Genomic DNA, 15694 nt, shown 5'->3' with positions numbered 1-15694 from the left:
GCTAACTCGTAGTAATATATCGCGACCCTCCCCGTTTGTCGTCAATTTACGTTGCGTAAATCTGCAGCTTCCTAGACATGGGCGACGGCAAGGACAATGAGCGCCAGCCGCTCCTTAAAAATGACAATGTCAATTACAGCAGCAGCGAGTTGGCAGGTGAATATATATATGTATATCTTGTACTAAATGTCTTTATTCTTTCTCTTTGACTCTCTGTACTTTCCTTTGCCTGCTGACACGACTGTCATGGTGGCTACATGAGATCACAGGCCTCCTTTGTTTATTTGTTTATACACAGTAGCTATTAGACGGACTGTCGATACCTAGACGATAATTTTGGAGTTGATGGTTTTATTTGAAGCTGGTATTTTTAGTGATTCATAATTTTTACCTGTTAGATTAGAAAATAACGTGGTTACAAATTGGAGTTGCTTGACAAATAAAATCTATTTATTGGAGTCTCATTGAAGTTTAGATTGGACTGGATATGACTGAAGAACTTGATTTCCATAATTATGAGAATTGATTCATAAAATACACTGAACTTTTTTTTAGATTCTATTATATCAGTCAATGTAAAAAATATCTGAATACTACAACTATATAGTGTTCCCTAATATATTTTAATATGCTTAAACTTTTTCATACTTTGCTGGAGTTGTCTATGCAAAACAACTCTACACAAATGTTCTTATAATGAAAAAAATTGAAATTAATTTCTTTATTCTATGCATAGTCAGCTAAAATGCATTTGTATGATTCATGCAAAAATTAAATTGCTATGATAAACTACTTAGTCAGCTTGCAAAAATTACATACATAGCTTTTTTAATATATTTTTCCAGGGCAATAAATTTTATTGCGAATCAGCTATTTTTGAAGTTAAAGTGTATGAAACAACTGCTATAATTTTACTTTAGGCTTACATGTTTCCATTATATCTTTTAAAAATTTTTTTTTATACTGATATTTTCAAGATTCCAATGTGCAAACCTATTCATGTTTTATCATGATTAAAACTTAAATTTTACTTATATTTCTCATCTGCTGTTATCCATTCATAATGTTTTTATATCTTGTTTATGAAATGTACTCTGAAAAATATCTACTTTTTCATCTGTTATTTCCAGGTGCTTTCATGATAAAATTAGTAATTTCTTCACTTTTTTTATTTACATATAGGATTTTACTTATTCAAAGCAAAGTAAATTTTATTTTCTAGTTAATCGTGAATCAAAATGACCATATGATTAAAATCACCACAGCATATATATATATTCGTTCATAATCAAGTTTAAAATTAACTTTGTTAATGAATAGTTGGCCAATAAATTATTAATAGCTTTGGAGACTTTCTTATTAGTGACATTATTTCCACTTTTCATTTGCTTTTTATGAACTAATATTTACAACATATGTATAAATAATAAATATGAAAATGAAATCATATTATTCAAATCAGTTAATGGGTTTGCAGGAGAGGATTCGCAATCTCAAGTCAATACAGTTGCTCCAATTGGTCCTGATGAATTGCCGCCGTCATATCAAGCTAGTCAGGGTAACACTCATATGGTTACTTGTCGAGTATGTCAAGCAATGATTGATATTTCTGGAAAAAGGGATCAGCATGTTGTAAAATGTAATCAATGTAATGAAGCTACTGTAAGATATTTTACTTAATCCATATTTTATAAAGCTTCATTATTATTTCCATGACTAATTATTGGATTTATTGTAGCCAATAAAAAATGCTCCACCAGGAAAGAAATATGTGCGGTGCCCATGCAACTGTTTGCTCATATGCAAAAGTTCATCTCAAAGGATTGCATGCCCAAGGCCTAATTGTAAGCGAATTATCAATTTGGCGCCAAGTCCAGTAACTCCTCCAGTTTTGTCAATGCCTGGAATGTGTCGAGTTTGCTGTGCTCATTGCCATGACACATTTTTGGTAAACATATCTTTATATAATTTTATTATTAAAATTGGATAATGAGAAAATCAACATTCAATTTTCAATAGTAACTACATTTCTTTTCAGGAAGTATAAATTATGAATTTTTATATCCAATTTCTTTTTCAGTTTAATACGTTAAACAATGCTTTAGCACGTTGTCCACATTGTCGAAAAGTTTCATCTGTTGGACCAGATTTCGCCCGGGGACGCGGAATTATATTCATTATTCTTGGAGTTATTTCTTTAGTCATAGGAATTGCTGTAACTGTAAGTACATGTTTAAATGGTTTTATAAAAATGAAACTTTGTTAAATTAAATTATGTTCTTATATTGATTATTAAATTGAATTCGCAGTGCAATGATTATAATTTATAATATGACATCATAGCTGAATATTGCGTTGAAATTTATCTTTTAGCTTTATCAACTGCAACTAGATTAGAAATACATTGAGCCTATAAAATCTTGTCTTTATTTCCTCAGTTCTTACTAATCAATTAGTGATATGACGCGAATAAAGAATAATTTTTTTGCTGACAGATAGTAATATTTGTTTTTGAAATATTTCACAAAGCTTTCTTTTTACTTCAACCGTATATTCTGTAAGACATAATTCGAAAAGACAGTTTTTATAATAAAGTGAAAAAATGTTGATTGATATCTTTCGTATCTTTATTTTTTAATATAGGCGAGTACATTTCAAATTGTAAAGACCAATGGAGGAATATATGTTGCTTATGTTGGTAAGTTAAAAAGAGTATACAATTTCACTTAGAGAATTGTGAAAATTAAAAATTTATTTCTAAAAGTTGTCCCATTCCTAATATTAGAAATTCTTTATTGCTCTAAAATAAACAGAAAACATAATTAAATGATGTTTTTTAGGTGCATTCCTTTTAGCTATTCTTTTATTTGGAAGAAGTCTCTATTATTGTACAATGAAGATAAGTCTTATAGAAGGACCCATGTAGTTCTATTAGAGATATCAAAGGCTGTTGCGACGCAAAATATCTTTTTAATATTATTATTACATAATCGATTTAGATAAGTTTACAGCGGTCATTATTATGAAGTTACAAAAAATACTATTGCATGTGAAGTATAGTGGAAAAAATCAATAATTTGAATGAATTTATCATTCACAATAAAATGTTATCTTTAGTATAAAAACTTACATAATGCTTTTAAAAATAACATGATAATGATTTTGATCAAATTACTTTTCAATAAGATTTTTTATGATAAAATGATTGCGTGTCACGTATGCTGAATTCTCATCGAACAGACGTGAAAATCAGAGTAGGCAATAAGTTTCTCATCAGTGTAATAATAGATAACACTCGACGTGTAAATCGAGACTGCAATGAACAAGAAATATCTTGAAATAGCAATGAATATGGGATCTATTTATTGATCAAGCCATACACTTTTTGTTTATCATTATTTATATTTAGAATAAGAAGAACTTGGTATAATAAAAACAGTAAAAAATTTGACTCAAATTATATTTGTAAAATATCAAATTTGAAATTTTCAATTCACGATGTGAGAAATTTTTATCACGTTCATTGCTTAATGAACATGAATCTACAATTAAATTACATTTTCGTTAGAATTAAAAATGAATAAATCCTATATTAAGGCTAAAACAATTGTTAATATAACAAAAACTTGTTAATAAGCGGTTTGAAAAGTTTGCTAGTGAAAGATGGATTAAAGTTCTTCCACATCATTTCTAATTTGTAATTTAATTATGGAAATAATAATTATGTTGAAGAATTGATTTGGACTTAATAAAAGTATCTCAAACACTTAAAAAAACGAAAACCATTAAAAGAAGCATTATTTCCAAAATGATAATCATCACATAAAAGCTTATAACCATATTTTGTAAAGCTTTTCGATTGTAATTTGTAGGTATATTGTAATAATGTTTATTTTTATTTTTATTGATAAATATGTTCATTAATTTCAAGATAAAAATTTGATAACTAATTAATTTCTGAATAAGAGTTTCAAGTTCAATAAAGTTAATTACTTCAGTTTGGATGAATACCATTCTTTTTAGTACTCAAAATTGTAAAAATAAATTCAATGTATGTACAGAATTGTAAATTACAAAAATAAAATGTATTTTTTTTTATATTTTGATTATTTTGTTAGTTGTTTTTTTTTCTTTTTTTTTTTTAACAATCTTCTAGTTATAATTATGTGGAAAAAAGTCTGAGTCATGAGGAAGTGTGAAATTTTTTAGTGTATTTTATTTATTTTTCACAAAATAAATTTTGCACTCATTAATTGCAAATAATAATACCTACTTATTTAAATTCACCCACGTACAATTTTTTTGTAATTACATTACAAAAAAATTCTGAGTTACGCGTAATATTAAGACTTTTTTAAAATTGAAATTCTTAAGAAACAATCAACATTTACTGTAAAAATTCCATTTATTATAATATGGAAACAATCGATTTTAATTTATCCCAATTTCTTTTGGCACATTATAAGTATAATATGACAGCATGTAATACAATTTTATACAACAATGTAATAACTAATGTAAGAAGTAACAATAAAAAATATGTTAATTTGTTTATGGAAGGCAGACATTTTGCACTTCATTTTGTATATAATCAAAATAATATGTGATGACTAAAGAGAAGACTAAAAATCTTTTCAGTGTCTGATGACGGATGTAATAATAATTTTATGAATCCAAATGACCGAAAAAATTAATCATATTGCGTATTCCATTCTTCTTAAACATATAGCCTGCTTGTTTTAATAGTTAATTTAGTTATACAGTCATTTTACATCAAGGAAATTGCAGGATTATTGTTTAATTACTACAAAGGGCTACAAAGGGCTTAATATATTTTTTTTGCCAAATTCATTGTGATTAATAATAACAATATTATGTATGTAAGGTGACTGGAAATTGATCTACACATTTTAATTATATTGTTACATGCGTCAATTCAGTATACCATGCAACATTGTTTTTGTAAAATCTGTAATCATTTCAATAATATCTGTAATAAAAAAAATGTTCAATTTTAAATAACTTTTTTGCTTTTGACCAAAAGTATTGGAATGTACAAAAATATGTGCTATCAATAACTAATATTTTGTGGTGTATATTGTAAGAATTGTTTCTCATAGGCTAAATAAAAAGTTTTTATTATTATTAGTGAAGTCCTGACAAAATTTGAAATAGTCTTATTTGAATTTTATTCTAGTATGTTTCATTTCATAGAACAATCTGGCACAAACTAAAAAATACGTTCTCTGTAGTTATACAATAATAGCTCACCACAAGTAAACAATAAAAGTCGCCAGTAGATCAAAAACAATAATTTTTGTAAGACATAACTTGAAAATTCTCTTCTTACAACGTTTAAGTAAGAACGTCTCGATTGATCAGCATTGCTACAAGCTCCAAATTCTAAAATATCACATTTGAGCTAATTAATTCGCTTTTTATCTATAATATAAAAAAATAGGAAGTAACATTTTCCATTATGTATGTCGCAATAATCTTTAGCGATATCTGTTTACGTTAAGGGGTAACATCTATGTAGAAATTTCAAAAATTCAATTTTTTTTTTTAAGCTAATATAGTAGAGAAACATGTTAAAAAGAACGTCCCAAAGTGATTTTACGAAAAAAAAATTTTTCTCTGAGTTGTGAGCATTATACGCTAGGTATCCCGCTGCGCGGTCGCGGTCCCGCGGTGCGCCCTTCGCTCCGAAATGCTTACCTACCTGAGATATCCCTTTACGACTGTTTCTACTCGAAAAGAAGAGAAGAACAGCAAGGACATACCAACTTGGAAGGTCAACTTTATGGTGCTGGCATCGCTGAATGAAGGTGAAAACCGTTTATAGTGAATATTTTTAAAACTATGTTCGATTTTTCCCGTTTTCTAACTTTGAAAGCGTTTTTCTCGAAACGACTTTTTTTCACTTTACCACCATAATTATTCAGTCAATTTTGATCCGATCGATTTCAAATTTCAGTACAAGTTTTAAAACAGCATTTTCTAGAGAAAAGCGTAGGATTTTGATGAAAAGTTGAAAACTTTTTATTTTACGGCTGATTTTTCATGCTTTTTTTAACGAAAAAAAAAATTTTTTTTTCGAACTTTTGCAAAAATTTTAAAATTTGATATTTTTGAAAACCCCTACGTAGTTCTCTTGTTTTTAGTCCATACAATAAATAAAAATTTAATTTATGTGCTTCAGATCAATAGCGACGATAAAAAATTGGTGGTAGTGGAGGCCTCTCTAAAAATTGCTGCTCTACTTATAGCTCTATACAGGCGCCATTTTGTTTTTAAATCCATTGTAAAAATTAATTTGTGTAGTTCAAACCATGTATAATAAAGACAACTTGTTAGATTTTGCATTAAATATTATATCTTTCTAAAAAAAAATTCCGAAAATGTCCTTCAAAAACACGTCTCTACATAGATGTTACCCCTTAAAAAGTTATATTTTTTATAATACTCTTTTTGACATGATTAAAACTTAAATTATTTTTATTATTTATATAATATACCTTCAATAATAATTCAAAATATTCAAATTGAGAAAACTGAGTAATACAACAGCTGTTATCAATATTCGCTGTGGTTTTATCAGGGGTCGCGGTGGATACTGGAGAGCTGTAGGCGAGTAGGCACGAAGTGCCACGACGACTGCTGGCCGGCCATAACACTATACAGTAAAATGGAGAAAAGTTAGATTTGTTTACCCTTCAGAAGTTTAACTTTTCTGAAAGGTATAGGGGCTGGAGGGGGGGGGGGGGTGTTAGTAATACATTTCAACATTGAATGTTCTCTTATTTCCTTATTGAAAGCATCCGTGAACATTCTTCAAATGTAATACTTTGATAATTAGTTTCCGTTTCTTGCATATCTCGCACTTTACGATGTAAAAAACTAAAAATTTAATTATTTATTTTATTCACTTTTTCTCTTATCCAGTTATATTTAAAAACGATATTTTCCATTTCACCGATGGTAATCTAGTACTAATTATTCCAGCATCATTTAACATGATGATTTTTGATTTTTTTAATACTATTTATTAACGGCATATTTTCCAAATACATTTTACTAAAATCTGGTAAAATAGTAACTTGATTGTAGTAAACTGTTCATGAATATAAGTTCAATACAAATTATGATGATTATTATTATTAAATTTCTGTTACGATTACCTGTCAGCGTGTTATTTAATTGATAAAAAATGGAAATCATCATATAAAATCCTGATAAAGATAGATTAGTTATAATACAATTATACAATTTTGTATTCTTTACACTATTTAGAAATGTCGAATATCATTCAGCAAACTAATTTTTTTTATATTATATTAAAACTTTGATTAGAATTGTCATTACACCCCCTTAAGCATGGCTGTTTTCAGCAAAGTAAGCATCACGAGCTGTTTTTTTAAGCTGTTCATACATAGCTTGACCAGTTTCTTTCACCAACAATGTGAATGAACCATTTGAATTTTGAAGTAGTTTGTGAGGATGATCAAATTCCTGAAAAAAAATTATTATTTTAAAAAATATAAGAACAATTAAAAAAAATTCCGCATTGTCACAAAGCTTGATAGTTCATAATATCTTTCCGTGACTCATTACATAAACATTTTATAGCTGGAAATCGTAGGTTTGAATCTAGCTTCTGCAATTCATTCTCTTTTACTAGCGCAATGCGAAAATGTGAAGATTAAAAAACAAACTGCAAAGACTTTATCCTTGAAGAAATCTTTGTAATCTTTTTCAAAATTAAAAAATCTCAATCGATATAAAAAATATCTAACGTTTTTATTAAAAAAATTAGACTGCATTCTAGTAAAAAACAAGACCATATCGAATATATAATTTTGTTGTTTGAGTCAATACTAAAACTTACCACTGAACAACCTTTATCCATAACTAACACTTTATTACTATCCACAATAGTGTTCAATCGATGCGCAACAGTGAGCACAGTACACCTCGCAAATTTAGAACGAATAGTTCGCTGAATAAGTGCATCGGTGTGTGGATCAACGTTAGCGGTTGCCTCATCCAACATTAGAATTCTATTGTTACGGAGAATGGCTCTAGCTAAGCATATCAGTTGTCGCTGACCAGTGCTGTAATTCGAACCTCTGTTGAGTACCCGATTATCGAGACCATTGCCGGTCAATTTCACCGAGTCCTTCAACTCGACCTATATATCGATAGTAATTAACAAACATTATTTTAATATTTGTAGAATTCAACATCTCCATTACCTCTTCCAAAACTTCCCATAAAAGTTCATCCGGAAACTCGTTGAATGGATCCAAGTTGCGACGTAATGTTCCGGAGAAGAGTACCGGATCTTGAGGGATGATCGATATATTTTTTCTTAGATCTTCCAAAGCAATAGTATTTGTATCGATACCATCAATTTCAATAATGCCCTCTATCGGAGCTAATCTAAACAGGGCGGAGATGAGAGATGATTTACCAGCTCCTGTTCTACCTACGATTCCCACCTAAAACAAATGTTAAATTTATAGATGTACGTCTATCGATGTACGATATCGATTTATATGACTGGCTATACCTTTTCATTAGGTTGAATTATCAAAGTAAGACTTTGAAGAACCGGAGGATCATCATCAGAATAACGCATAAACACGTTTTTGAATTCAATTTTGCCATGAGCTGGCCAATCCACTGGTGGCTCAATGAACTGCTTATCTACTTGCTGTACTTTTTGCTTTTTTGCTAAGATCCCTCTGTCGCATAAATTCGGCTCAGACGGTAACTGAGAATATTCAAGCACTCGTTCGACTGACATCAATTGATTTGTTATTTCAGCACTTTGACGCAGACCCCACTGAAGTAAAATCGTCATCGACATTACTTGAGTTATTGCTAAACCGACAACTCCACCACTGAAAGCTAAATAAATTTTGTGTCAAGATATTATTGGAAACATTTTTGAGTTTATAAAATATAACTTACTATCTTTTAGAAATAGAAAACTAAAAGTGACCAAAGAGATAAAGACGAAACAGAAAAATTCCAAAGAAAATACAAAAGCAGTACTTGTAGCAATGTAAATGTACCACGTGGAAGTGTGCGTGTCTTGTAATCTATCGAATTCTGCTTTAAGAATCTTTTCCGAATGATACGCTCTTATTGTTGTAATTCCGTTCAGGGTAGCATTCAAGTGAGTAAATACAGGCGATCGAGCTAAAAAAAATAATTTTTTTTTCATTTACTCACTTCAATCAAATTAATGCTGTTCACTTACTCGTTCCCTCGAGTCTTTTGATATCCATACTAGTTTTAAGATAAATCTTCTGCAAAATATATGACAATACACCAATCAGCAATATCGGCACCAAAAACAAGGGATTTACCACACTGGTAACCACGAGCGAACCGAACATCATCAAATAAAGTTGACCAACGTCGAGTATAGCTTTCGGCAAAAGTTCATCAATCGCACCCAAATCTTTGGAAAATCTATTAAGTATTCGTCCACTTGGGTTTTTATCAAAGAACCTCATTGTCGCGCGAATAAAAGCACCAAAAGCGTAGTCATGAAGATGCTGACTGCAACGTATGCAGATCGTGTAGAACACAAATGATCTCGTGATGCCGACAAGGAAGATCGATAATAAGATTGCTGTGTAGATGTACATGTATGTGTGTTGTGTTAGAATATCTTCTTCTTTAATAAATGTTGAGTTTATGTTTTCGTTTAGTTCTTCAGTTTTACTATAGAAGCTATTATTTTCAAGCTCATGTACTCGGCTGTAGTGAAAACGGGATTCTTCCGCAGTGAGACTGTAAAATTTATAATTTTTTAGTGTATTCAAATTAAGAGTGACAGATAAAACTTACACACTTACAGAATAGGAATGAAATAATCGTACAAACTGACGCAAAATTGAGTAGCTACAAAAAGGAATAGCAGCAAAAGTGCTACAAAGCTATTTGTGCCCGATCTGATATATTTTACTAAAAGATGACCCTTAACAACACCGCGAGATGTATCCTCTAAGAGTCCATATTGTTGCGCATTGCTCTCATCAGCATGATCATTTCCGTCGGTTTCAGTTCCATTGTCGGTTGTTCGACTCTGTAAATTAAACGATTAATTTCGCACAGGTGAATCCGTAGATTCTAAACAAATGAATTACACTCAACTTACTCTTGTACTAGCTGTGGAGAATTTGCGTTTCATATTGACTTTCTCGATGGAAGTTTCAGTGATTGGTTCCATAGACTCTTCTTCAGCGATCATAGAATTGTATTCAGGATAAGCTTGCAAAAGCTCCTGATGACTGGCGAATTGTTCAAACTTCCCTTGGTCTAATCGAATTATAGAATCTGCGCCTTCGAGATACTGAAGTTGATGTGTCGCTAAAATACGAGTTTTTCCGGATAAGTACTTTTGGATACAGTCTTCGAACAAATGTTTTCCCACGTGAGCATCGACCTGAATAACAAGAAAAATATATGGTTGAGTCTGAAGGTATATATTTTATTTTCATTTGATAACTTACCGCACTTAGCGGGTCGTCTAAAAGATAAATGTCAGCCTGGCGATAAATAGCCCTAGCCAAATTAATTCTCGCACGTTGCCCACCCGACAAAGAACTTCCTCGCTCGCCAACGACCGTTTGATCTCCATCCGGAAATTGTTGGAAATCACTTTCAAGAGCACAGACTTTTACCACTTTCTGATATCTATGCCTATCGTACTTTTGTCCAAAGATAATGTTCTGTCTAATAGTTGCTCCGAACACCCACGCGTCTTGATCGGCGAAACTTATAGGTCCTTTCACTGACGTACTGCCATCAATCAGTTTTAATTCGCCTAAGATTGTAGAAATGAGCGAGCTTTTTCCGGAACCTACCATGCCAATCACAATGTACAGTTTGCCTTTTTCAACTTCTAATGTAATATCTTTAAGAGTTGTCTCGGTGGAGTAAAACTCCCATTTGGCTGTCACGTGGTCTAATTTCACCGCCCAATTTTCGTTTCGTGAACATTCGTGTTTGCTATAATAACGTTTTCGATATGAAATTTTTTTTTAAATAATTATTGTTTTTGCTTACTTCACACTGCCGCTTCGTTTGTTTTTCCTTGAATTTTCCAGTAGATCGTTGGCTTGCAAAACTGTATTCTGCCTCGACTGTTCGCGCGACTGTTCTTCATCATGACTGATATTTTCGGCAATATGCGGAAGATCGGACTTCGATTTGGATTTCTTCGACAACTTTGAATTTTCATTGCTGACATTAGCCGTCTCAAACTCCTCGTACAATAAAAAGTGCTGCAACCTGTTGACGGCAACACTGCTTTCGGCAAGCTCGGCGATTCCACGCACGAAATAACTAGTCATTGTTATGGACATCATGTTGAAATACGACATGTAAACGAATACTTTATCGGCATTAAGTTCTTGACCTCTGAGCATCATCGTTATTAAAGTACCAAACAAAGCAGCTCGCGTGGTGAAGAGGTTGAAGGTCATATAAATGCCACGTAAGTAAGAGCTTTTTCTCACGACACTGAGTTCGAGACGACGTGCAAGCTCCACAAAGGCGCAGAATGGCTTCTCCCAGGCGTACATCTTGATAACTTGTACACCCGATATTATTTCGTCCATCAATCGTACGCGTTCGTCTGTTTTGAGCGCAGTTTGCAGTCGGAATTTTGACGATAACTTGCCCAAATAACCTAGAATGTTAAATTTAATTATCTTAATTTATTGTAACCGTAAATAAACATTTTCGCTAATAAGACTGCGTGTACACCGAAATGCAATATAGCTTTATATTAATATTCTTATATTTTTAATCCATTCAAAATTTTCTTCCCGCGAAAAATTTAATGTGCAAAATGGAGCAGTATAAATTATTTATGTAAACTTAATATTGTGCAAATGCATTTACCTTGGGACGGCACAACTAAAAATATAATGAACATCCCAACGAGCGCCGGCCAACCAATTTCCAAGTACAATAGTATCATAATAATAATTGCCGCTAAAGGCGCTGACCACATGTGGTGGATCAAAACAGATACGAGATCGAATCTATTAACATCGTTAGCTACCAAATTGACTATTTTTCCAGGCGCTGTCTCGCCTAATGCGGTTTTACTCAAACGTAAAGCCTGTACAGAAAAAAAGGTTCTTACATTATTCTAGTTGAGTGATTAAATGTCCAATAAACTTGGTAAATATACCTTTCTATATACAACTGAGCAAACTGCAATCCTGATACGCCCTCCCAAATGGAATCCGCCAAAAATAGTTTGACTTTGAGAAAGCACATTGATGAAGCTCACAAGAGCGATGCCGCCGGCATAATATAATGCCATTTCATATGTGACTTTAGTTTCTGGCTTGAAATATTGTAATAAGGCACCTAAGAGCATTGGCGTGGCGAACCTATGGTCAGAATTTATTTTATTTGTCAATCATAAAAATTACTTTTGATCGTTTGGATAAGTGATGACTGATAAGTAAAGAAATTAGAGGATAACAAAGAAAAAATTATTAGATACAGTATTATTTATGATCTATATTAATAATTATTTAATTGAAAAAACAAACATTTTATTCGGAATTTTTTACAATCGTAAAATTATCTTTACGGTCATAATATTAATTTTTTTGTATTTTTGTGTTTGTTGTAGTTATTTGTTATATCGTACTGAATATCTAGTTATAAAACAAGGCGATGACCATGATTTTCCATACAACAGGTTTCGACGTCAAGGTGATCAAAATATCTTGTTAAAAAAAATACCTTTTCACGCAGTCTTTTCATATTTTGCGTACGCTTCATCACGATGCATATACAGACCAACCTTTTTGTAGATGAAAAATTGTAATTCACGTGAAAATAAACTTTAGATTTTCGAAAAATGTAAAGCCCGCCACATAAAAATTGCAATCATCTCAATCGTGAGTGACAATTGATATGGCATAATAATTCGGTATAATTAAATTTCCACGTCATAGCACGTCATTTATTTTTAAAGAAGTAAATCTAAAAGTCACTATGACTATGAATCTAAAGTAGCTATATGTTCTTAGATTGTACACAATATCTAGTGTAGATTTTACAGAGCACGAAAAATGCTTCAATATACCTCAAAAAGAATTCATTGAGTATCTGATAAAGGCCAAGGATAAAATATTCGCGTGCAAATGTTCGGAAAATTGCCCATTGGAAGCTTGGACGGCGTTTTTTTCTTTTGGCTCTTTCTAGTTCTGCGAACCATTGTCTAAAAAATTATACGTTTTTATGGCATTAGAAAGTTAAAATTTGTTTTTACGTAGTTGTTATTTACGGTACTAACTTTTCCAAACGATCGCCAAGTACAGTTGATGTGTCTGTACTCACGGGATCGTATAAATCCTCTATTCCTAAAATTTTACTAAAACCTTTTCTGAATATATCGTACGTCCATCTGAAAAAATCATAAATAAATTATATAAACAGTAAGATGAAAATATGCATCAACAGTGAATTTATACTTACGTCCAAGTGAGAGTAGAAAAAATATTGGCTTTTTCTCGAGGATTAGGCTTAATTACGATTGCTCGGTTATCCATTTTACAAAATGTTTTTATGCGTTAGTGCGGCATACGTTTGATTGGAAGTTCTTGTCAATAAATGACACGAACCATTTCATAATTCATTCTATTCTATCCAATTGCTGATAACAGTCGCTGTCTTTATAAGAGTACAGCAAAGATGAGTCATTAATTATCAAACAAACTTATCTCAGTTTAAAATGAAAAAGATTTCGTCACTCATTTACGTGTATAGTATCATCTGAAGGTGTATAAATTTGAAAATTTCTCATACAATTTCATCATCATAATAGATCCTAAAGCAAAACCTTTTTTGTAATGGAATAAATCATAATCCAAGTGTATATTATTTTATTGAACAATTATATTTGTATAATTTTAATAACTGAAAAGTAATTTAATACTTATTAAAAAATTTCAAAGTTATTAGAATATAATTATATCTTATGCCCACTATGAGCCATAATTAATGCTAAATATTACAAAATAATTTGACACATACGGAGATTTTCTTTTATATCATAAATATCCGTTTTAAATAGAAATTTATATAAAAAGTTACTATTACTCAATAAATAAATTAAAAAAAAAATAGTTTACATTATTTTTCAATGAAAATTAAATATTCAAAGATCATTCATGTATGTTCAATCAATTCGCTATGAAATTTAGTAAGAAACCAAACTTGAAAAAGTCCCGTCACTTTATGTAAATAACACACACACACACGCGCGCGCACACACGCACACGCACACATACACATTCCTAATAAAATTTTGTTATTCTGTATTACTTACTAATAAAATGTGATGTCTTTACATTACAAAAAAAGCACGATCATGCAATATGACTATGATAATCACTTTAGAACTGGTTCAATATGCAATCTTAGAATATTTACTTAAAAACATATATTGCATAGTAATACATCGTTTATAAAAACATTTTAATCACATTCCACAAAATATGTGAGGTGATATAAAAAATATAATTGCACACATTGTCAAGATTAATTGTAACCAATTCTAATTCTACCTTAACTTTTTCAATAATTTTCTTTAATAACAAAACCACGAGTCATAAAAATCCGTCAATTATCTTCGTAACAGTCGTTGTAACTACATATTCAGTTGCATAACGTTGTTATGACCAAGTTGAAAAATTCAAACAAAATGCTATCTGTCTCGTCTATATTAAAGCGGTTGTTTGAAATTCTTATAGGAAGTTATCACTGGCCAATGTTAATTACATATACCGAGATTTTTTACCCTGAATTTATTTACATAACTTTTAATTATTCCACTAATACAAAACCATATATCTTTGACGAGGCTAGATACTTTTGCGATTAAGTTACAAATTAGCGAAGAGATACTATGCACGTAAAATTTTATATTACTAAGCGCGAAAATCACATCCATAACAGCGGAGTGGGGTGTTCGGCGGCAAGTATAAACAACTTACTGTATACTAGATTACTCGTATCAACAAACGCCACCTAACCTCTGCCCTTAATGCTGAATAAAAGTTCGAAATACTAAAATAAGCACGATGCCAATGTCAAGAGTCATTTCGTAAAAAATTTAATTGTTTTAAATTGCACTTTTATGCAAGTTACACGTTAAAATAAAAGCTGTGAAAGGTTATTAAAGCAGTCGTTAATCGCAAGTACTCACTGAAACAGACTGGCGGGTAGCGCATGCTTCTTGTTCGTTCGACGAAAATATTACAAACTCGCGCGTGCGCACGAATAGACCTGTCGCAACTGCCGCGAATTGTAATTTATTTTAGCCTTCCACATAAGTGCCAGCATGAATTGTAAAGTCTATGATTGTATTATATCCACTGATTCCAATGACGAGACTAAAAAAGTACTTTCTATTTTGATAATTATTCTGATATCATTCTTTAATCAATTATTTTGATTGAGAAAAAATCATAATATTTAAGTCAGACAATTCGGAATAAGTCGCGAACGTTGTTATTTAACAGCGTTGATCTTAAGATACTCGATATTTCTTTAAAAAAATCAAACTTCCTAATTTACTTAATGGGCTTTGAAATATCTTAAAGTTTGCCGTTCATAACATCGCATTGTAGATTTTCGAAATTCA

At 31.1% G+C, this 15694-nt stretch overlaps 2 protein-coding genes across 4 annotated transcripts; one reads left to right on the top strand and one right to left on the bottom strand.

Annotated features, from left to right (window-relative positions):
* Positions 1-16: 16 nt before the first annotated feature.
* LOC131669407 (type 1 phosphatidylinositol 4,5-bisphosphate 4-phosphatase) lies at positions 17-6344 on the top strand. 3 transcript variants are annotated; one of them, XR_009302370.1, is made up of 7 exons: positions 18-156; positions 1463-1662; positions 1739-1948; positions 2081-2221; positions 2644-2698; positions 2841-5828; positions 6203-6337. XR_009302370.1 is itself a non-coding variant. In XM_058944251.1 (6 exons), the coding sequence occupies exons 1-6, from the start codon at positions 78-80 to the stop codon at positions 2924-2926; spliced, it is 756 nt and encodes a 251-aa protein (XP_058800234.1). In that variant the 5' UTR covers positions 17-77; the 3' UTR covers positions 2927-6342. The 3 variants fall into 3 exon arrangements, 2 of the variants coding, with proteins under 2 accessions (XP_058800234.1, XP_058800232.1); XM_058944251.1 differs by having other exon boundaries at positions 17-156; positions 1478-1662; positions 2841-6342; XM_058944249.1 differs by having other exon boundaries at positions 2841-6344.
* Positions 6345-6883: 539 nt separating this feature from the next.
* Positions 6884-15377, bottom strand: LOC131669402 (ATP-binding cassette subfamily C member 4-like). The gene is made up of 16 exons (XM_058944241.1): positions 15045-15377; positions 13525-13719; positions 13343-13453; positions 13133-13267; positions 12221-12425; positions 11926-12148; positions 11086-11710; positions 10530-11028; positions 10175-10462; positions 9873-10102; positions 9269-9807; positions 8977-9207; positions 8573-8913; positions 8256-8501; positions 7889-8191; positions 6884-7512 (listed from the first exon to the last, which is right to left on the bottom strand). Exons 2-16 carry the CDS (start codon positions 13596-13598, stop codon positions 7372-7374), a joined length of 4191 nt encoding a protein of 1396 aa, XP_058800224.1. The 5' UTR covers positions 13599-13719; positions 15045-15377; the 3' UTR covers positions 6884-7371.
* Positions 15378-15694: the final 317 nt, after the last annotated feature.

This window comes from Phymastichus coffea, unplaced genomic scaffold (assembly GCF_024137745.1).
Source record: "Phymastichus coffea isolate CEN01 unplaced genomic scaffold, Cenicafe_Pcof_1.1 PCOF00092, whole genome shotgun sequence".
Lineage (NCBI taxonomy): Eukaryota > Metazoa > Arthropoda > Insecta > Hymenoptera > Eulophidae > Phymastichus > Phymastichus coffea.
This window is presented reverse-complemented; position numbering and strand designations above follow the sequence as displayed.